Genomic DNA, 24709 nt, shown 5'->3' on the forward strand with positions numbered 1-24709 from the left:
CAGGTCAGGCGGTAGGCCAATATACAACAACAATACCTCAAACGGCTACTGCAAATATCATGTAAAATTCGGTCACAAGTCGTACTATTGCATTAAACCATGTATTTTTAATAGCAACAAGTCGGGAAAAGACAACGGAAAACCGCAGTAGGGACATGCGATTGACCTCAACATACATGTCCTCTCTTCATCCATGAACTCATGAAGCAACACAAAATTTCGATCGACACCGGTGCTGACGTATCCTTACTCCCAAGGCCAAGCAGGATCACGAAAAATACAGTCACCACGGAAACATGCCCCACCACGATATACAGTGTTAATTGTAATACCATAAAAACATACGGTACAAGAACTATCGAACTTCAATTTGGACTTCAGCGTGAAATGAAGTGGAAATTTATCGTCGCCGACGTATCAAGACCAATCTGAGGAGCAGACTTTCTACATTACTTTAACCAAAGCGTCAACCTGAAGAACGCAACATTAACGGACCAGTCCACTACAGATTGGAGGAATGAATTCTCAAGGACCCTTATCCGGCATTTCGACGTTATCTGCTAATCAGAAATACCGAGACATTTTAAAATAAATACCCTGCATTGACACGACCCGACATGAAGACTCCAGATGTTCGTAAACATAAAGTTACACAGTGATTGAAACAAGGGGACCGCCTGTAACAGATCGAGCCCGCAAGCTGGCACCGGATCTTTTGGAAGCGGCTAAAAAATAATTTAAATACCTTATGGAGCATGGAATGTGTCGGCCGTCAAAGAGTAAATGGGCGAGCCCATTGCACATGGTTAAGAAACACAACGAGGAATGGCGCCCTTTTGGGGATTACATGCGTTGGAACGCGACTACGATCCCAGACAAATACCCTTTTGGACAGCTCCAAGATTTTTCGCATAAATTGACAAAAGCAAGAATATTCTCAGCGGTAGACTTAATACGAGCCATAATAGAGCCGAGTATATAAAAACGCACGTTTTTTTTTTTCGCTAATTTGGCTACTCAAAAAAAAATTAAAATTAGTAAGTAGGAGCTTTAATAATTATTATTTAAAAAAAAATAAAAAATTTAAATTAGTCTAGAATGTGTGCGTAAGTGTACCACTAAATTTGACTTCCGTGAACAGGAGTGGTTACAATGGTGACATGAATAAGCTTTTACTCCAGTATGGGTAAGAATGTGAAGTTTTAAATGTCCCATATGAGTACATGAATAGCTGCAGTAGGAACATGAATACGGTTTTTCTCCAGTATGGGTGCGTAAGTGTACCTTTAAATCTGACTTCCGTGAGCAAGAGTAGTTACAATGGAGACACGAATAAGGTTTTTCGCCAGTATGTGTGCGTAAGTGTACCAATAAATGTGACTTCTGTGAGCAAGAGTAGTTACATTGGGCATGAATATGGTTTTTCCCCAGTATGAGTGAATAAGTGCCTGTTTAAAAGAGAATTTCGCGAATAGGAGTGGTTACAATGGTGACGTGAATAAGGTTTTTCTCCAGTATGGGAAAGAATGTGATGTTTTAAATGTCCCCTTCGAGTACTTGAATAGCTGCAGTAGGAACATGAATAAGGTTTTTCTCCAGTATTTTGGTTCGTAAGTGTACCATTAAATCTGACTTCCGTGAGCAAGAGTAGTTACAATGAAGACATGAATAAGGTTTTTCCCCAGTATGAGTGAATAAGTGCCTGTTTAAAAGAGATTTTCGAGAGCAGGAGTAGTTACAATGGGAACATGAATAAGGTTTTTCGCCAGTATGGGTTCGTATGTGTTCAGTTAAATGTGACTTCAGTGAGCAGGAGTAGTTACAATGGGGACATGAATAAGGCTTTTCGCCAGAATGAGTGAATGAGTGCCTCTTTAAATAAGATTTTTGTGAGCAGGAGTAGTTACAATGGGAACATGAATAAGGTTTTTCGCCAGTGTGGTTGCGTAAGTGCACTGTTAAATTTGATTTGCTTGAGCTGGAGTAGTCACAATGGAAACATAAATAAGGTTTTTCGCCAGTATGAGTGCGTAAGTGAACCGTTAAATGCGATTTGCTTACGAAGGGTTGGTTACAATGGGAACATGAATAAGGTTTTTCGCCAGTATGGGTTCGTATGTGTTCAGTTAAATGTGACTTCAGTGAGCAGGAGTAGTTACAATGGGGACATGAATAAGGCTTTTCGCCAGTATGAGTGAATGAGTGCCTCTTTAAATAAGATTTTTGTGAGCAGGAGTAGTTACAATGGGAACATGAATAAGGTTTTTCGCCAGTGTGGTTGCGTAAGTGCACTGTAAAATTTGATTTGCTTGAGCTGGAGTAGTCACAATGGAAACATAAATAAGGTTTTTCGCCAGTATGAGTGCGTAAGTGAACCGTTAAATGCGATTTGCTTACGAAGGGTTGGTTACAATGGGAACATGAATAAGGTTTTTCCCCAGTATGGGTTCGTATGTGTTCAGTTAAATGTGACTTCAGTGAGCAGGAGTAGTTACAATGGGGACATGAATAAGGCTTTTCGCCAGTATGAGTGAATGAGTGCCTCTTTAAATAAGATTTTTGTGAGCAGGAGTAGTTACAATGGGAACATGAATAAGGTTTTTCGCCAGTGTGGTTGCGTAAGTGCACTGTTAAATTTGATTTGCTTGAGCTGGAGTAGTCACAATGGAAACATAAATAAGGTTTTTCGCCAGTATGAGTGCGTAAGTGAACCGTTAAATGCGATTTGCTTACGAAGGGTTGGTTACAATGGGGACATGAATAAGGTTTTTCGCCAGTATGGGTGCGTAAGTGCACTGTTAAATGTGATTTGCTTGAGCTAGAGTAGTTACAATGGAGAATTGAAAGAGGTTTTACTTCGGCATGTGTCTTCGGTACCACTATCACATCTGAAAAAGATGACAGATAAAGCTCAATAAGTCGGTATATATTATGAAACGATAAGATTATTAAAATTTATAAAACGAAAAAATTTTACCTGCACTCTCGGTAATACTTTCAAATTGCTCTGAGCATTCCTTTTTAATATCTGGCAGGTCTATGTCTATTTCCGTATAAGGGATTCCCCCACCGTCACATCCTTTTTCAGGGGGTCCTGGTTTTTCCATGGGTACAGTCTCCACATTAATGCTACCTGAAACAGAACATCAACATAATGTAAATATTTATTCATTTTCGGGAAATCGACAGTATAACAAGTTTGTATATAAGTATTATATTGTAAAATAAAACCAATTATGGAATTCCTCCTTGTGACTTTACCCCTACTGAGACAGTATCATATGTAAGAAGTAAATTAAGTTTGTGAGAAAGGAATATGAATTAAAAAATTTATACAAAACAAAAGATTATATAAAACGAAAAATTTACAAAGCAAACATTTATAGCCATGAAGAGAGGATGTAGATATAAATCAAATCAAAATAGAGATATAAACAATAGAGACATAAACATTATTCACAAACCATCAGAGAAATATTCTTTTATGGACCTTTTGTATTTGGTAAGTTCGCAACTGAAAATATCAACCTTGGATAATACGCTACTGTAATTATTGCATAGTCTGTTCAGGCGAGAATTCTGCTTAGAGTTCGTTTTGCTTTGATCAACCTTGAACAGGACAGAAGAGCGTGTTGAATGCGCAGGTACATTGAATGGAATCTTGTTTAGCAACTCTGGGCTTTATACAGGAATAGTGCATCCTTATGATGCCTCCGTACAATCAGTGAATCAATTTTAAAGTATGAAGCTGCCTCTGCATAATTATTAAATCTTACAAATGACTTGTAACGAAGATATTTAATGAATTTATTTTTAATTGCTTCGATTTTATTTATGTGGATTTTGTAAAATGGAGACCAATCAACTGATGCAAACTCCAAATGACTTCGTTCATAGGCAAAGTAGAGTTGATTAATAATATCGATGCTATTAAAAAGTTTTGTGTTTCTTATGATGAAGCCTATCATTTTAGCAGCTTAATTTGTGATTTGATGTTTATGAAGGTTACATTGTAGTTTACAATCAAGGGTTATTCCGAGATCACGAATATTTCAGACTGTTGCTATGTTGTTGTTGTTAAAAGAATATTTTATTTTTATTTCTTGAAAAGACAATGTGATGACATTTTGAAACATTTAGATACAGTTGATTTTTTATTTTTTATATTAACTCCACACAGGAGGCCCTGAAGAAATTAATTTCCCTCAGGGCCTATTTCATCTTTGGGGATGCTGTATGGAGGGTCTTTTTGTGGAGAGGAAAGAGTGAACATGGGTCTTGAAGAGTCCCATGTTGTAGGAGGGAGGAAACCCAGAGGCCGGCAGTTCGTTCCACAGCCGAGCTGTTGAACTTAAGAACGAATCGTAGAAGCGACCCGTTCTCATGTGACAAATGTCAACCGTGTACAAATGTTGGGCGCGCGTTTGGCGTGTATCCCGACTACGCACCGGTGCCGAAGGGATCAATGACGCTAGTTCCTCAGAGCATCTTCCATTGTAACACCGATAGAACAAGGACAGCGTACCTACCTGACGCCTGTGCTCTAAAGATTGCAGTCCGTTTGTTAAGATTGGGGAATCTATCAAACGGACCGCCCGTTTCTGCACAGAGTCAAGGGTTTTTTCAGGTATTTTGGGGCTCCGGACCAGAGATGGCTGCCAAATTCGACAGTAGGGCGCACTTTGTTTAAATCATGTTGTAAATTGACACAATCGTTTAGACTTTTATTGGCTTATATAGCATAGCATCATCAGCAAATAATACGATTTCAATATATGTAGAGACATGAGCGCTATGTGTATGATTATTTGTAATTATTGTTAGATTGTTTTATATAGTTCAATCAAGATCCTGCTGATAAGATAATTGTAGTTTGCAGTAGTAAGCTCATTGGAATTCCCATCATACAAACATTAATAATCAGATTATCAGGACTACAAATACGTATACAAGTGCAAATAAGTTATCCTATTATTTATAATATCTATACCAAAAGTGAGTGATTTGTGTGGAAAGGTGTTCGAAACCGTGAGTTAGATTACAAAAAATCGATTTAATATCCGTAATCCCGGATAACTATAGTGATTACACAAAAAAAAATAAGAATAAAACTTATAAAACTGTCACTCCATAGTTATCCATAGATAAAAACAAAATTTCTAACTGTCATCATCGGTACTGTACTTCTATTTCAATATTCAAAACAGGGGCAGGTTGTTACATCTAACAGTAAAAAATGGCTAACACTAGAGGAAAGGGTGCCAACATTGAACATGAAGAAAAATTCAGCATAGAAAAAATTACACTGATTTTCGAAAAAAAATTAGATGCTATGAAAAAATAAATTATTTCAAAATTTGAGAAGCAACAAAAGGACACCCAAAAAAGCATGGAATTTATGAGTACTCAATATGATGAATTGATTAAAAAACTAGAGATAACAATCCTACAAAACAAAAAAATTGAAAATGAACTTATAAACCTGAAAAAAGCGCACCAGGAGAAAAATATTATAATTAAACAATCAGAAATAAAAATTTCAGATATGGAGTACAAAACCCGCTCTAATTATATTGAAATAGCAGGCATTCCACAAAAAAATGGGGAACAGCAAATTGAAGTGGTTAAAAAAGTGGCAGCGGCGGCGGCAGGAGTGGACCAAAAATACGGCGAAATTATAGAGGTAAAAAGGATACCTGATAGGCGAATCAATGCACCACCTAAAATACTAGTGCAATTTTCAGATAAACTGACCAGAGACAAGCTTATCGCAAATAGAAAAAAAACATCAATTATGCTGCGATCAAAGATATTTCAACTGAAACAATATACATAGCTGAAGAACTGAGCTCTTATCACAAGGAACTTCTTTGGAAAACCAAACAAATCTCAAAAGAAAAAAAAACTATTCATACGTCTGGCACAAAGAGGGAAAAATAATGGCAAGAAGAAATGCAAACGAAAAAATAATTTGCGTTAAACATATAGACGATTTGAAAAACATCATATAAATAAAATGGCTCATAATAACAACTATTACAAAAATAAAAAAAAATGGCTGACACTACATTAACCACGGAACCTAGTGCAAAAAGAGCAAACTTACCTAACCTATCAACAATGAACAAAATTTTTAACATACTGCTTCAAAATATTAGAAGCATAAACAAAAACTTTGACGAGCTACAAATATTAATTAAAAGTTTAAATTTAACCTGGGACATAATTATCCTTACTGAATGTTGGTTAACTGATAAACACTACCCTCTACAAATTGATAAATATGTCTCTTACTCCACACTAATGAATAATACAAAGAGTGATGGTGTTATTGCATACATTAAAGAAGATACTGAAGTTGAAGTCAGAGAGATCAATATTAATAACGCAAACTTTCTAAGGATATAAATTGGTAAAGATATAACAGTTCTCGCAATATATAGATCACCTTCTACCAAAAATCTGGAGCCATTCTTAAACTCATTATGTTTTGAGCTTAACTTACTCAAAAATACTAAGAATGTTTTTATTATCGGAGATATAAATATTGATATCCTGGAAAATGGAAATCCAAAAAAATATGATTACATACATACACTAGCTCACCATGGTTTTAAAAGCCTGGTTAATGAACCTACACGAGTATGCAATGAAAGCAAATCATGCATAGATCATATTTTTAGTAAAACTGATAAATTAACTCAAACCATTACTTACCCTTCTACACTGACTGATCACTAAACAATATTTCTATCTATTAATAATAAAAATACATCTATAAATCAAAAAAAGAAATCTGTCATAGCAAAGTCTGAAACAAATTGGGAAAACGTTAAAATCGAGCTACAAATTGCTGACTGGTAAAACCTTCTTGGAAATGATGATACTGATGCTGCTTGGAACTATTTTATTAACTTAACTCAGAACATTATTCTATAAAACACCATAACGACAGAAAAAAAGATATCTCATAAAAATATTCACATTAAACCCTGGATTAGTCAGAACATTATCAACTCAATCAGGAAAAGAGACGAACTCCACAGAAAAGTAAGCAACTACCCCTATGATATCCATTTACATCGCTTCTACAAAAGATATCGTAACATTTGTAAAAATGTAATCCGTTATGCTAAAGAAGCATAAAAAGAAAATCGAGGAATGTAATAATGATTCCCGGAAATTCTGGCAGATTATAAACGAAATTACAAACGCTAAAGCCTCGCACAATGTTAAAAAAATTAAAGAATTAATCGTTGACAGGCTACCAACATCTTTTGCAGAACATCCAGAAAAAATTCTCGACTTTGCAAACAACTATTTTTGCAATATAGGCTCGAACTTAGCGAATAAAATCAAACAATCTTCATTTACTGCCGAAAAAACAGTGTGGAATGAAAACGTCAATCAAGAAAACTCCCTTAACATAGTCAAGATAACAAGTGAAGATGTAAGAAATACCATAGCCTCCCTAAACACAAATACCTCATCGGGAAATGAACTGATATCAAACAGAGCAATTAAATATCTACTAAATGAGCTAATCTACCCACTGACGTACCTTGTAAATCTTTTAATAAGTAAAGGTATTTTTCCCACACGTCTTAAAATTGCTACGATTATTCCAATATACAAAAGCGGACCCATAAATGATATATCTAACTATCGACCAATTAGTTTATTACCTACACTATCGAAAATATTGGAAAAAGTCATAAAAAAACAAATGGTTAAATTTTTGGATGAAAATAAAATATTATCAACGACGCAATACGGTTTTAGGGAAAACCTGGGTACTGGTGATGCTATAGCTAAAGTAACAAATACAATTATTAAAAAAACTGGATGAAGGGTAAAAATGCTTGGCAGTTTTTATTGACCTTCAAAAAGCTTTTGATACCATGAAATACTATTTTTTAAATTAAAAAAAAACGGAATAACACAAACAACTCTAATTCTAATTAAAAGTTACTTACCTGGAAGAGAGCAGTATGTACAAATTGGTAAAAAAAAGTAGCAAAACTCTATCAATCAAGTACGGTGGCCCTCAAGGAAGCGTATTGGGTCCAATACTATTTCTCATTTATATTAATGACCTTATGAGTCTTCCCATTGAAGGAGACATAATGAGCTTTGCAGATGACACTGTCATTATATTTTATGAACAAAATTGGACAAGCACACATAAAAAAGCGGAGCAAGGTCTGACTGTACTCCAAAACTGGTTAAAAGCAAACTCCCTTACACTAAATGCGAGTAAAACTAAATATCTAACATTCTCTAAAACCAAAAGAGGTCAACCAACGAATGAGCATACACTCAAATTACATGAATGTCTAAACAAATATCCGCAATGTTCTTGCCCGCATATAGTCCAAACTAAAACAATTAAATATCTTGGGATCGTAATTGACGACAAACTTCATTGGGATGCTCACATCGAAGGAACCTCAAAAAAGCTACAAAAACTCATCTATTTATTCAAAAAAATACGAAATATCTTGTCAACTACAGATCTAACGGGAGTATATTATGCTCTATGCCACTCTCTACTGGAATATGGAATAATAGGATGGGGCTCAGCATCATCAAACCATCATAAACAACTAAACAAATATTAATATATTTTCAAATGTCAGTTGCAGCACGTACAAAACTCGCTCCGTTTTAAAGCATTTTTAATACAGTAAAAAGTTTACTCACGCCTATTTTATAAGTATAAATATAATTATAAACATAAAATTGATAGTTTTCCATAATAAACAGTTACTTACTAAATTATACAAGTGAACTTATTCAACTTTTAATGTGGAAGTGACAGTTCAATAACATTTGTGTAGTTTAAAATTCATTTTTTGTGGATGCATAAAAGTGATTATCAAGGCAATCGAAGTGATATTAAATTATCTGCCGATAAATTCAATAACATTATAAAAAATAGCACTTATATACGTAATATATTTTGTAAAAATAAGTAATTTTTTTGATAATTTTTTTCATTGTTACACCATCTATCGACCAGTAGACATATCTGTCTAAATAAGAAATTTTGTCGATAGATGTCAGTGCATCGCAAATTTTAAAATAACTAAACTCAATTACAAACCATCTTTAAAAAATGCCCCCAAAAAGTGACATGGACCAAAAATTTGAAAGCTTCAAAGACCAACTACTACAAACAATGAGCGATAGAATCGACCTTCAACTCAAGAATTTTATAAAGAAAGACATAAATAAACTATTTTTGGAAATAAAAAATGAAATACAAGACTTAGTTAAAAGCGTAGAATTCTGCTCAAGCAAAATTGATGATTTTGAGAAGGAAATAAAAAAAACAAATGATCACCAAAAAAAAAATGAAGCGAAAATTGAGGAATTGCAAAAAGAGGTTAAAAATCTAAAATTAACGGTAAACCATATCCAACAGAGCGCGCTTGAAAATTCTATCGAAATACAAGGAATTGAAGTGGAGAAAAATGATAATGTACGAAAACCCATCGAACTACTGATGTCGGCCCTAGACTGCAGCGACTTATTAAAAAACAATTCCTTGGTAAGCTACTACAACAATCCGGCCAAGAAGACCATTTCAATTTCAATTCAATTCAAAAGAAACAAAGGATAAGGTAATTAAACAAAAAAAAATAAAGGAATTCTTACCCCTCAAGAAATGAAGTACTCGGAGACAACACAGAAAATCTACATCAATGAAAAACTAACGCCAGCAAATAAACAGCTCCTATGGTTAGCCAAGTCGACAAAAGCATTTGGATATAAATATGTATGGACGAAGGACGGACAAATCTTACTTAGAAAGAGCGACGACTCCCCTATCATACGTATAAAAGATGCAAACGACATACCACTGCAATAAGCATATACTGGACAAGAAGGAAGAGTTTTTATACCTTGTGAAAATGGATCCCACTGACGATTATACGTTAATAGACACAAAGGTATGTGAAGATACTACAGAACTAAAAAACTACATAAGTGAAGGAATTACTGACTTCAACATAATAAATTTAAATATCCGCAGTATTTATAAACATTTTGATGAATTTTGTATCTTCCTCAATTCTCTAGGATTTCAACCAAATGTGATTATACTTACGGAAACGCAAATGCGTGAATTTATCCCTTACTCCATCTCTGATTATATCACTTACTCACTTCCCTCTAAACATACTACGCATGACGGTCTAACGATATTCTATAGTGCACATAAAATAACTGATGTAACAGTAAATATCCCCAAATTTAAGTTTTCAAATGCCATACATTTATCATTCACGCTAAGCAATAAAAAATATTCTATAATTGCTGTTTATCGCTCCCCTTCCTTAGATTCTAAATCTTTTATCACAGAGTTAAAATATTACATAAAAGAAAATAACTGCAACCAATCAGATTTCTCGTTTATAGTAGGGGATATAAATATTAACATAGAACATTCTATCCTAAACCCAATTGCAAATGAATATCTTAATGTTATGTATAGCGAAGGATATCTATCTTATATAAATAGCCCTACAAGATACGGTTCTTGTCTCGATCAGATATTTCTCAAAACCAATAAAAATTTTATACCTAGATCAGCTGTCCTAAAAATTCATATAACCGATCATTTTCCAACTTTTTACGGCCATAGTACCTTAAAGTATCACCATCCAACTAAAGAACAACAAGTGGAAAAAAATAAAATTAACTATCAAACCCTAAACAGTTTACTAAAAAAAGAAAATTTGAACACAGTTTTATCCAATGATGACCCAAATCAATCACTAAACACCTTCTATTCAATATTAAATGATAATATCAAGAATAGTCTTGAACCAACATCAACACCTAGAAGGAAACATAAAAAATAAAACCTTGGATCACGCGTGGATTGATAATTGCAAGCCAACACAGGAATAAACTGTACAAAATTTACAAAAATCATGAGAACTATTGTATGACAAAAAATATTCCACCTAATGGAAATTTAAGACAACAATACATCACTTATAGATATTTTTTCAATATTCTTATAAAAAAATGTAAACATGAGTACTATATTAAACAATTACAAAAGCTGATAATGATTCTAAAAAAACCTGGCAAGTCATAAATGAAATAACAAATAGAAAACATAAAGTAAAAACATTCCCTGAAAAAATTGTTACAGATGATAAAATAGTCATAACGGATATAAGAAATATTGCAAATAAATTCAATGATTTTTTTACAAATGTTGCCTCAGATATAATAAATAACAATCCCGCATTTCAAAACCATATACATCAACCCACTCAAATGGCCGAACACTCTGAAAATTGTCCTAAATTATCTCAATTTAAACGTGTTACCGAATCTGAAATAATAAAACACATTGACACTCTTAACACAAATACAGCCAATGGTCCAGATGAATTGAGCGCCATCGCTATCAAGTCTACTAAACAATACATTTCGAAGCCCTTGCAACACATTTTTAATTCCTGCTTTGAAAAAAACGTTTTCCCAGACGCATTTAAACTCTCCAATATTGTACCAATACATAAATCTGGATCAATCTCTAAACTAGACAATTACAGACCAATATCGCTAATATCCCAACTAGCAAAGATATTAGAAAAAAATATTAAAATACAAGTACTAGAGTTTTTAGAATCAAATGCACTTTTGTCCACAAATCAATATGGTTTCAGAACAGGTCTTAGTACAGATGATGCTTTATTTAATCTAACAAAAAATATATACACCAATCTTGACTTAAATATGAAAAGTTTAACAATCTTTTTAGACCTGAAAAAGGCGTTTGATACAGTTAATCATAATAAACTGATTAGAAAACTCAATAATATAGGAATTAAAAATAATTGTCTGTCACTTTTAACAAATTATTTACTTGATCGCAGACAATGTACAAAAATTGGTGATATTATTAGTAAACCAGAATCTGTGAGACATGGGGTTCCACAAGGAACAGTTATCGGTCCGTTATTGTTCCTAATCTATATCAATGATCTGTGTAATATCAGTATTCCGGGAAAACTATTCTCATATGCTGATGATACTGCAATCACAGTCGATGGTAAATCTTGGAAAGAAGTTTCTGAAAATGCAAATAAGTGCACATCCATTGTCAAAGAATGGCTAAACCAAAACCTTCTAACTCTGAACTGTGAAAAAACTATTTATATTCCATTTTATAATACCAAAAGGACGGCACCCTTAACTCACCTAAATATAAGGTTTCATAACAATACTTGCCACCCTGTTTCGTGTTCTAACTGTGTAGAAATGAATTCGGGGAACACAGTTAAATACCTAGGAATTACTATAGACAGCCAACTAAAATGGACAAATCACGTAGAAAAGCTTGTAAATAAACTTAGGTATTTAACTTACATTTTTAAACGATTAAATAATATAGTTGATATCAAAAGAATGAAACTGGTTTATCATGCATTGGTACAATCATCAATATCTTATGGAATAATTGGATGGGGGGGTATCTATAATAACCACATTAAGCCGCTAGAAACAGCTCAAAAATTAATACTAAAAATAATGTTGCAAAAAGATGTTACCTACCCCTCCTTGCAATTATTTCAAGAAGCTAAACTCTTAGATATAAGAAAAATTTACTTTATGCAATGTCTGAAATATATATTTTCACGAAATGTACATTTTACAAAAAACGAAAATCGTTCTAGCAGTAGAGTAAATAATGCATATGAGGTTCCTCTATGCAAAACTAGGCTTGCGCAGAGACATGCTTTTTTCATTGCCCCAAAAATCTACAATGCACTCTATCAGACTGTAGAAATTAGATCTAAAAATATATCGTCCTACAGCATATACAAAAATGTAATAAAGACTTGGATCACCACCATTGACACAAATACTTACATTCTATAAAATCCTACCTTTTAAATTTTATTTTAAATTTACAAATCCTTAATTTTTCTATTTTTTAACCTTCTTTCTTAATTATAATTTTGTAAAAACGGAATTATTTATTTATTTTTTTATTTATTTGTTTTTATAAACTGCACTAAACAAAATATGTATACCCACGAACTGGCGATGCCTATGTGGGATTTTTTTTTTTGGTATATATGCATACTATTCTATTATATTTTTTATTTAATTGTATAATTTTTATTTTTCTTATCTTAAAGCTACCTTTTTTATTTTTTACAGTACCTTGATGTAATACTTGTTTTTGTAATACTTGATTTTTGTAATTATTTTTTTATGCATGTAACAAAAGAAAATTTTTAATAAAAAACAAAAAAAAACTAAAGAAAACTCAAAATTGGATCATAAAGACCATATTAAAGCTCCCCGTAAGGACGCCAACTACTGATATTTTTAATCTGTTTGATGCTCCAAGTTTACAAAAAATCTATGTTAAAAATATTCTAGTTCATCACTTAAAAAATAAACCAGAGGCAAACCGCTCTCACGATCATAAAACCAGAGCCAAGCAAACAGACATACTAAATATTCCTAAATGTAATTCTTCCTTTGGACGAAGAAACTCTGAATTTTTAGCAATAAAATTATATAATAAACTCCCTCTCAACATCAAACAAAGAAAAACGAAAAATAACTACATTAAGGACATAAAATCTTGGCTTAAGGAAATATAGGAAGAAGAACTACCTAAAATATTAAAAACATCATCTTAGTCGCTGAAAACGTATACTAACATTATAAAGTCCCCCTCAGCACAGGATCTCCTAGTGAGGAGGACTTCAATGATCTGTTTTAATTTTATATATTTTTTTTTTCATGTGCCATACAAAAATGTACCTAATTATTTAAAAAAGTAACTAAATCAAAAAAATAAAAAAATGTCGATTTATATCTGAAATATGGATACGGCGTAAAGTTGTTGAAATTTTAATTTATCTATGTCTAATATCAACGGTATATTGAACTAGCTTAAACATGAAATACCGTGAAAAAGAAGGGACATTATCTATCAAATCTTAAAAATGGAAAATAAAATAAATTCACGTTAATTTATTTTATTTATATAGGTTGGTTCTTTACCGTGTGTTTAAAGATTTTTTTTTATTATTTATTGAGTAAGTTTATACAATATTTAAATATAAACAAGATAATATTTTATTTTGTAACGTTAAATATTTTTATTTAAATTCATTAATTCTTCAGACTTTCAGGCATTTCATCATACATCTTTAGTCCTTTGTACATTGGGCAGTTCTGTGATTTTGATTTCTTCATATGTGGCAATCTAATTATATTTACATTTCTGGTTTCGTAATTATGAATATCTCTGTTAAAAACAATTTCAGCCTAAAAATATTTTGGCATTTGGTTGTTCATGACTTTATGAACAAAATTAAAATATTAAATAACATTGTCTTTTTAAACAAACTTTTACAATTTTCAAAACGACACATAAATTCAAAGCAGGAATTCTAGAGTTCATTGAAGCAGAGGTTCAGAGACACACAAGAGAATTTGGTATTTTTCATTATACTAGCTGAAGAACCCAGCGTCGGCTTCACCCAGTTTTTGTTTTATTTTGAACGGTAATTTTTATGTGTTTTTTATTTATATTATAAATATTAAAATATAAAATTTTGGTGACGTTCGCAACTACCACACTAGGGCTCATGCCCGTATTATGGTAATCATACATGATTTATGTAAGAATAGCAATCATCAAACAAAACGGAAAAGGAAATTGTTATGGTCAAAAAAATCTTATATTGGACATCAAGTGTGCGAAAATTCTTCAACAAGTGTCAAAATCCTTAAGGGATGAGAAAAAGGGATGGGGATAGATTTTCGAAATCTCTTGTAGACAGTCGCCTTCAACTTGTTTAGAAGGTTAAGTGTGCAAAATGTCATCAATCTAGGAATAATAGATATCAAAAGCACAAACACTTCTTTATTCAAATATATCTAAATATGATAGATGGGTTCATAAATAAATAAAACCTCTAATTCAATAAACCGAAAAAATAATTTCATAATAAAAATAGAATATTTATGAGTAGCAAGTAGGTACGTAATATAAACCATTTTTTTAAATGTAATTTTTATAAATCCAATAAGGAATTATATAGTTTTCAGGTAGGTAGGTACCATAGTTTTGATTATTCCAATTGATAGAATCTAAACTGAATACCATCTTGAACTGGAAACGGAAAGTACAAAAAATTTACAGACATACATAAACGTCAAACGGTCGAGTTAAAACAGGACTCCACTACGTTCTTGTGAGGACAGAATTTAAGGATTACAGAAGGTGCAATTATTTACTTTAAAGATAAAATATGACGAGGCAACATATAACGAATTAAGAACTGTTTGCGAGCATAATAAGTTATTATTATAATTAGTAAAAGTATGGACGACAAAAGGGGAAGTAAAGAACAAGCAGCTGTTCTGATTATTTGCGTCGGAAACACTTCTGTGATATGCAATGCAACTTACTAGTTGGCTGAACACTCTCGTCATACTGCAAACATTCCTTCTTCACATCCGGGAGGTGGATTTCAACATCCTTATAGGCCATTTCACCTGACCCTTCTTCCTGTGACCATGGTTCAGTTTTGATGGAAACACTCTTTGGGTTGGAATCCATGGCACTGCTGTGATAGCGTCCTGTTGTGTAATGATAATTATTCTCAGATAAAAAATAAGAAAGGAATGTAACAAAACCTCTCTCAAATACTCTCGTGTTATATCGAGAACGCTGTTTAAACTGATCTAACAGGTGTCAAGCATTATAATATATTCTTACAATTAACCAGCACGAATTTCAGAGTTTAAGTGTTACTTAGTTAGTATAAATAGAACCTCTTTACAGACGGTCAAGACGTTGAACAAACGTCATCAAAAAAAGTAAAAGCAGATCAATTTCAATTATTGTGTAGTTCGTACAATATTACTTTAGAGAGACGGAACAATTATTACAAACGAGAAGGAAGCAAAGGAGACTCTGTGACACATTAGTCTGACTTGTCTGAATCCTGACGTTTCCGTTCGTAGAGATGATCGATATTCCTGTACCAGCTCCCGGCTACATTTATGTCACTGGAACCGTTGATATTTTTTGTGGAACTGGTTCATTCTTGCACTATTTATCGAACATTAAAAAGTCACTAGTCTCTTGAAAATTAACAACGGTTTCTTTTATTTCTTTTAGAAGAACCGGTTACTAAATTAACTTTCCGCATAAGTATCTGGTAATCAGAGCCGCAGTAACATCTCATTTCAGAAATCAACCATCTTCGTATTCAACTTCTAAATAATATGTTATTTTAAATCGGAAATAATTATTCGATCCAATCTTTTTTGATTAATAAAATTAGCACAGTAGGTAGACGAAATAAAGATATTCTCTGGAAATAGCAACTCTTATATATCATTAGAATTTTCTAAGCTTTTTAAACTGTGGAATTATAGACATGACTCCTTACTAAGTAGCATACAAAAATTAATTAATTATTATTAATAATAATTTAAATTAATAATTTTAAACAAATATATTAAATCGGAAAAGTCGTCGTTTCGATAATTTTGATCAATTTAATGAGCAAAGTGAATTTAGTGAATTAGTGAATTCCTAAGAAAAATTGATAAACTACAGAACAAACACACACATGAGAGGAGGAAAAGAAATGAATTGAGACTCCCCTTCAGGAAAAAAACACAGAGTCAAAAATCATTGATGTACGGAGCGTTGAAGATATTTGGAGAGCTAACAGAAGAAATAAAATCAGAAGAAAACATAAAAACATTTAAAATTAAACTACGAAAATATGTGATTGATTCATTTTAAATGTGTTACTATGATTATATGTACATAATGATTGTATTAGGACATAGATAACTATGTACCTACTTAAAATACCGCAATAAACAATAAAGTAGGAAGTCGTTATTTAGACATTATCTATAAATACCAACTCTAAAATATCTTGAGAATTTATTTAGCATTATTTCAATCGTGCGAAAGAACTTCGTAATTTTATGAGCAAACTATGGAATTATACTGATAGTTTTGATATTATGAAAGTCATTAAAATACTCTTAAAATAAAGTCCAACGTATGAACAGCTTTGTTGGATATGTCTACAACTAGAAACTACTGACATATTAGGTTTGGTTTACTTATTCATAAAAGACCAAAGTTTTGGTTTTTTGAAATTTTTAATTATTTTAACAAATTTAATATATCATCTTTACAATGTGTAATATAATTAAAATTAAGAATTTAAGACCGGTGACCAAGTTAAATACCAACTTTGAATATAAGTCAATCGACATAGATGGCATCAGGGGTTCTATCCCTGAGCATTACCTCAGGGTAGCTTTTATAAAGGCATATCGATTATCTCTCGAGGGGTAGAGTCAGCTATTATTTTTTGATACTATCATTCCGAACCATACAAGGGGTTCAGTAAAGACATGGGAGTCAGGTTTCAGCGTTATATTATAGCAAAGGGCAACGTTACAACGTACAAAGGATAATCATAAAGAACACATCTTATACTCATGGGGCACGGAAAATATTACGGGTACAAAATATAATCCTAACTAAGTTCAATGTCTCAATCTAAATTTAAGTTACAAAATCGGAACTGAATTTATTAAAGCACATGGAAAGGGGATAAGATGGTCAAGCTTACATGGTTCTTAAGTCGGTGAGCGAAGTTTAGGCGGCCTTTGTCCACGTTCAACGTAAATGTTGAAACATGTGCGTGCGAGTTAGCTTCGCTGAGTGATTTTAGTGTTATTTTAAAGACGTAAGTCTGGATATTCCCTTGAATCCGGAATGCTTCTGGGGCGCGGAACCACAACCCGAAGCAGCGTGTTGACATGCGGAGGTCAGGATTCGGAAAGAGGACGAGGCCGGCGAGCGAGGGCTGACGGCGTGGGCGATTAGTTCCGTTTTTTACCGCGCGGAACGCTGACGGCGAGAATTTAGTGACCGGCAGGTGCTGCTACTTGCGGCGATCGAAGAGCGAAGAGTAGCGTATTTAACTAATATTATTATTTAATACGATATAAACCGCTATGTTACAAATGTTTCATCGCTTCTTTTACCAGCTCTTGAAATTTATTAATAGGGTGTTTCTGATTATTTTCAAAAATATACCCTTGTAAAAAGCCCATAGTCTTATTTATGTAGTCACTTTTATCCATAATAATAACACTATCAAAGAAACATATAAAAATGACATCACAAAGCGATAAACAGTTAGGAGAATTTTTCCTTGAAAAATGAATAATGTTTTCATGCTATATGGGTACGTATATGATGCTATGGGGACTACTTTAACTCGTCTCACATATGATAACACTAAAATAATTACTCCGCCGCCTGAAGCCCGGGGAGAGCTAGGCGCGGACGGGAACGCAACTCTCTGCCATTCTAGTTTCAACTTTTGACCAGACCACCACTCTCCACTACCACCGTCTCTGCGTTCACATAACTTGTAAATTCATTTCTCGCAAATAAATTCAACAAAGATCGCAGACCTTTATCTTTCAATCATCAGAATTCCTTGAACACAGATTTACGATACCGGCAGCCATCGTAAATTACATTTATCCTGCCATACTGGTGATCCCGACTTTACGCTGCCATACTGGTGATCCCGACGTTCACGCTGCCATACTGGTGACCCCGACGTGATCCAGTATGGCAGCGTGAACGTCGGGATCACCAGTATGGCAGCGTAAAGTCGGGATCACCAGTATGGCAGGATAAATGTAATTTACGATGGCTGCCGGTATCGTAAATCTGTGTTCAAGGAATTCTGATGATTGAAAGATAAAGGTCTGCGATCTTTGTTGAATTTATTTGCGAGAAATGAATTTACAAGTTATGTGAACGCAGAGACGGTGGTAGTGCAGAGTGGCGGTCTGGTCGAAAGTTGAAACTAGAATGGCAGAGAGTTGCGTTCCCGTCCGCGCCTAGCTCTCCCGGGGCTTCAGGCGGCGAAGTAATTATTTTAGTGTTATCATATGTGAGACGAGTTAAAGTAGTCCCCATAATGCTTTAATTATTCTTTCTGAAAACATGGATATTAAAGTCGGAAAATGAATGATTTTTCTCATGAGCGGGTCAAAATCTGACTCCTCGTGAACATGAATAACTGCAGTCAGAAAATGGATAATATTAATTTCCAGTATGGGTTCACGCTTTATACGTACACACACACACAATGATTAGTGTGACTTTAGTGAGCATGAGAGGTTACAGTTGGAACATGAATAAGGTTTTTATGTCAAGTATGGGTAAGAACTTGACTAAATAAATTTACAATGGAAACATGAATATAGTTTTTCTCAAGTATGGTTAAAAACGTGCCTTTAAAAGTTGAGGCCCTCTTTTAAATTCTTTTGAGAACATTAATAGTTGCAGTATGATCATGAATAAGGTTTAAATCCCGTAAGTGCACTGTTAACGCTGACTTGTATGAGCAGGTTTAATTATAATGGGAACTCATGAATAAGGTTTTTTCAAAATGGAATTTACAAATTTCCCATTACAGAACCTTAATAGCTGCAGTAGGAACATTTAGGTTTAAGTCCAGTATGGATGAGTAAGTGCAATTTTAAATGTGATTTTCAAATTGACCTAATAAAAACATGAATAGCTGCAGTAGGAACATAAAAAAGGTTTGATTCCAGTATAGGTGCGTAAGTCAAATATTAATGTTGACTTGTGTGAGCAGCAGTAATCACAAAGGGAACATGAATAAGGTTTTTAAGGTTATGGTTACGAATATGCACTGTAAAATTTGATATGCGTAGTAGTTATAATGGAAATATGTAACTGAATAAGATAACGCTCAATATGTACGTATCTATAATAACAAGACAATTATTAAAAGGAATTCAAAAAAACGAAAATCGTTTTTACCTGCAGTCTCGAGAATACTTCCAGACTTCTCTAAGCATTCCTTTTTTATATATGGCAGGTCAATGTTTATTTCCGCGTAAGTGATTGCCCCTCCATCTTTTTCTCGGAGTTCTGATTTTGCTTTGATGGTTACAGTCTCCACATTAATGCTACCTGGAATAATAAGATAATAACAAATTTATAGGATACTTACAGTTGATAAGCGGATGCAAAATTCCATTGTATGGAAATCCGTAATCCGTTAGGTTTAAATTATCGAAATAGATCTGAGATACAGAAAAGAAGTTATTTTTTCTATAAAGAAATAGACGTCAAACATGCAGTTAGAAGATAAAAAATAACTATAATTTCCGTTGCAATTAGAGATAATAATTGTTATTTTCTAATGGCCTACAATTGTCTTGTTATCAACAGTGAGATATTTCCACTAAAATACCAAAGGCAATGTATTTATAAAATGAGTTTTCCAGACGTACACGCAGCTTGAGGATCCCTGAAGAATCCTAGTAAGGTTATGCGTGGAGATACGCGGGAATGTCCGTAAAAACAAAGTAATCTACAGAATTTCAAATATCCCTGATATACGTCGTCAGTAAATATTACAAATATAAATGATTGTACTAAACTAGCTTAGCAAGTAATTTTATAATGTTGACGAAATTTGTTGCACAAAGATTAAAAATTTCGTGGTAAATATATTAACTTGTTGTGAGTATTCTGAATTGTGTGACTTAACAGCGGTTGTAGATAAGAGATTTCTATCTCTTCCCGGGGAGCAAAATTTTGGGTTTTGAATTGAAAAAATGTTTATTTACTTATAACATGCTTCCAAAAGAATTTAAGGAGTGAGATGATTTTGTGTTACAGCTTATAGCTTCAGGAATTAGAAACTGTTAGTGGGCATAATAAGTTAAACGTTTTCGTAGATTGCCAATTGGAAAAATTTACAAGTACCGCGCTGTATTATAGGCAATAAAAAGGAGAGTCAAACACAAGTAGGGGTTGTGACTACGCCCATCTGAAACACAAACAGATGGATAATGCCACTTACTGGTTTGCTGAACACTTTCGGCATACGGTAAACATTCCTTTTTCACATTAGGAAGGTGTATTTCTATATCAGTAAACGCCTGTTTTTCACCTGAGCCTTCTTCCTGCGACCATGGTTCAGTTGTGACGGTAACATTATCTGGGATGGGAAGATCCATGGCTCTACTGTGATAGAGTCATTTTATGTGATAGTAATTATTCTCAGCTGAAAATAAGTAAAGTTTGTATCAAAATTTATCTTCATCATATAAAATATTCATCAGAGAGTTTGAATCGCTTTTGTTGTGAAAAAACCAATATGATTCTTAAGCAATTCGGATTTCATTAGAGTTTACTAAAAGCTAATCGTGCCACAAAATAATATTGCTGTTTTTGAAAATGTATATGATGTTCACTCGGGGTAATTAGATAAACTTACTAGTCACTTGGTTTTAATGTGTGACAGCGGCCGTAAATCAACAATGAACAAACTCATTTAATCTCATCCGTCACGTGTTTACACGGTAAGTATTGGGTATCTTAGTATGTTATAACGCTGTCAAAACTAATCAATCAAGTGCTTGGCGATATATTCTTACAATAAACAAGCACCAATTTACGAGTATAAGTGTTACTTTGTTTACATAATTAGAACCTACTTACATGCACGGCAAAGCGCGGTAGTCAATTTCAAGGCGTTGAAGAAACGTCACAAGGAATTCTAAGCACTTAAATTTTTAAATCATTGCTTTAAAATTGTGTTCGTGGTTGAAATAAACTCAAGTGGTATAAATTTTACACAATTGTTATGAAGTTTATATGTTATTACTTTAGAAAGACCGTGCAACTGTTACTGATGAGAGGGAAGCACATAAATAAACCACTCTCTAGATCGATATCTTCGGGCTTTTTGTATGGCCCCATTTTGTCACCCCCTTAACCACAGTCGACCACAGATAAAACGCTCGTTTGGTCCAGACAGGTAAATATATCGTGGACCATAGAGAAATCTCAAGGCCATTTAAAAAAGTGCAAACATAGACAATGTAACTGAACCCAGCTAAAATCGTTCATTAGCCCAAAAAAATTATATTTTGAAAATAAAAATATTGGAATGCAGGAAAAGGAAAATAAAAAAAAACCCACAGCTATGCACACATCAAAATATTTTTTATTTTCAAAAGACAATGGACAGTTATACAAAACAGGATCAGTACAACCGATATATTGAGAATTGATTTATTATTGAAGTAGAAGATTATACTAATATATCTAAACAAAACATGAAACAGAACAAAACACAGAAAAATAAAAAGTAACGGTCTCATCTAGGAATCAAACCCAGGATTTCTGTCTTACTGCAACAATTTAATAGGATTTAATTTGCCCTTGTACAAAAATACAAGAATATATACACAAAATAAATATTCCACGTGTTAAAAGATATTCATGTCAAGTAATAAAAATAAAAAGAATTAGAGGCAGGGCTGACCCTGTGCGGGCGCAATTTGCAGTCCGCTTCGGGTGCTGAATTTCCAAGGGTGATAATACCTCAACTAACGTAAGATTATCTTTCATAAAAACCACGATACGCATACATACAAATGATCAAAATATAATTCATTACAGTGATCGCCTATCTACTACTTGAGCCTAGGTATCTACTGGTTTTGACAAGGAGCGCTAAAATTTTACTTGTGCCATGCGCCATTTGGCTCAGGGCCGGCCCTGACTAGACGAACAACAATAGTAATTAATGCCTTTTGACTTTTACATGGCATAATTTAAATCATAATACATTAACCATAATATAAGAAATAAAAATCGTGTACATAATAAAAACTTGTAAAGAAATATAGCTTGTAAAACAACTAAAGAAATAATGAAATAGAAGTTATGAACATGTAATTAATATTTCTATTTTGGATACTGACGATTCGTGGTGGAATCCATTTTCTATAAATAGTATAAAATAAAGTGACTTTCGCGGCTGTCTGCTTGTGCGCTTAGTTCTTCTTAACTATGCGACTGATTTCGATAAGGTTTTCAGCATCATTTAGAGAATTTCTTCCGGAAGGTTTAGATAAATAACACATGCATTGACACATATTGATAAAAAGCAGAAAAAAGTCGATATAAAGATTATTTTTGGCCGCTTACATTGCTAACGCTGGCGAGACCTTATGAGAATATCAAAATAATGTACTACGGAATTGTATACCTTAAAAAGGCCTACAGAAAAGTCTGTTATCTATATATATTATGGTATTTCATGTTTATAGTTAAAAAATAAAATTATTGTACATGTAATTATGAGTTTGTTTTTCAGCTTCAATCTAATAAAACGCTGTCCCGAGAAAATGAGCTGTAAAGAAAGACACTTTAAAGCTCATTTCTTTCTTAGGACAGGGCTTTGTTAGATGGGACCTTGTGGTCTTGGGTGACATTTTACTTATGTTTGAGGCTAATGAATTTGGTTTTCGGTAGGTTCCGAATCAGAATTATACCGTCTATGGTTGAGCCTTTTTTTTAAATTTCCTCTATCCTTTGTCGATGGTGTGTTGTGACGTCAACGATGCGTGTTGTCTACAAATTTGCCAGATCTAAGGTTAAAACTTGACCAAACCAAACGTATGGAAAGAGGGCGTAGTTATCAATCTATAGATAGTTGATTTATGGTTTATTTATGTGCTTCCCTCACATCAGTAACAGTTGCACCGTCTTTCTAAAGTAATAACATATAACCCTAATAACAATTATGTAAAATTTATACCACTTGAGTTTATTTCAACCACGAACACAATTTTAAAGCAATAATTTAAAAATTGAAGTGGTTCGAATTCCCTGTGACGTTTCTTCAACGCCTTGAAATTGACTACCGCGCTTTGCCGTGCATGTAAGTAGGTTCTACTTATGTTAACAAAGTAACACTTATACTCGTAAATTGGTGCTTGTTTATTGTAAGAATATATCGCCAAGCACTTGACTGATTAGTTTTGACAGCGTTATAACATACTTAGCTACCCAAGACTTACCGTGTAAACACGTGACAGGTGAGATTAAATGAGTTTGTTCATTGTTGATTTACGGCCGCTGTCACACATTAAAACCAAGTGACTAGTAAGTTCATCTAATTACCCCGAGTGAACGTCATATACATTTTCAAAAACAGCAAACTTATTTTGTGGCTCGATTAGCTTTTAGTAAACTCTAATGAAATGTGAATTGCTTAAGAATCATACTGATTTTTTCAACAACAAATTATTTTATGATGTACATAAGTTTTGATACAGACGTTACTTATTTTCAGCTGAGACTAATTACTATCACATAAAAGGACCCGATCACAGTAGAGCCATGGATCTTCCCATCCCAGATAATGTTTCCGTCACAACTGAACCATGGTCGCAGGAAGAAGGCTCAGGTGAAAGACAGGCCTTTACTGATATAGAAATCCACCTTCCTTATGTGAAAAAGGAATGTTTGCCATATGGCGAAAGTGTTCAGCAAACCAGTAAGTGAGATTATTCATCTGTTTGTGTTTCAGATGGGCGCAGTCACAACCCCTACTTGTGTTTGACTCTCCCTTTTATCGCTTATAATACAGCGCGGTACTTGTACATTTTTCCAAGTGGCAATCTAAGAAAACGTTTACCTTATTATGCCAACAAACAGTTTCTAATTCCTGAAGCTATAAGCTGTAACACAAAATCATCTACCTCCTTAAATTCTTTTGGATTATAAGTTAATGCATGTTATAAGTAAATA

General features: G+C 33.4%; 1 protein-coding gene across 1 annotated transcript in view; it reads right to left on the reverse strand.

The window, feature by feature from the left end:
- The window catches only part of LOC149414976 (uncharacterized), a 28733-nt gene extending 13114 nt beyond the window's left edge, over positions 1–15619 (reverse strand). Inside the window, exons 1-3 of the mRNA XM_089642958.1 lie at positions 15502–15619; positions 2978–3133; positions 1908–2888 (exon numbers count right to left, since the gene is read on the reverse strand). Coding sequence (XP_089499084.1) covers positions 1908–2888; positions 2978–3133; positions 15502–15619 — 1255 coding nt within the window. The remainder of the gene's footprint in view (positions 1–1907; positions 2889–2977; positions 3134–15501) is intronic.
- Between the last annotated feature and the right edge of the window lie 9090 nt (positions 15620–24709).

Source organism: Hesperophylax consimilis, chromosome 19 (assembly GCF_061612785.1).
Source record: "Hesperophylax consimilis isolate HC1 chromosome 19, BYU_Hcon_1.0, whole genome shotgun sequence".
Lineage (NCBI taxonomy): Eukaryota > Metazoa > Arthropoda > Insecta > Trichoptera > Limnephilidae > Hesperophylax > Hesperophylax consimilis.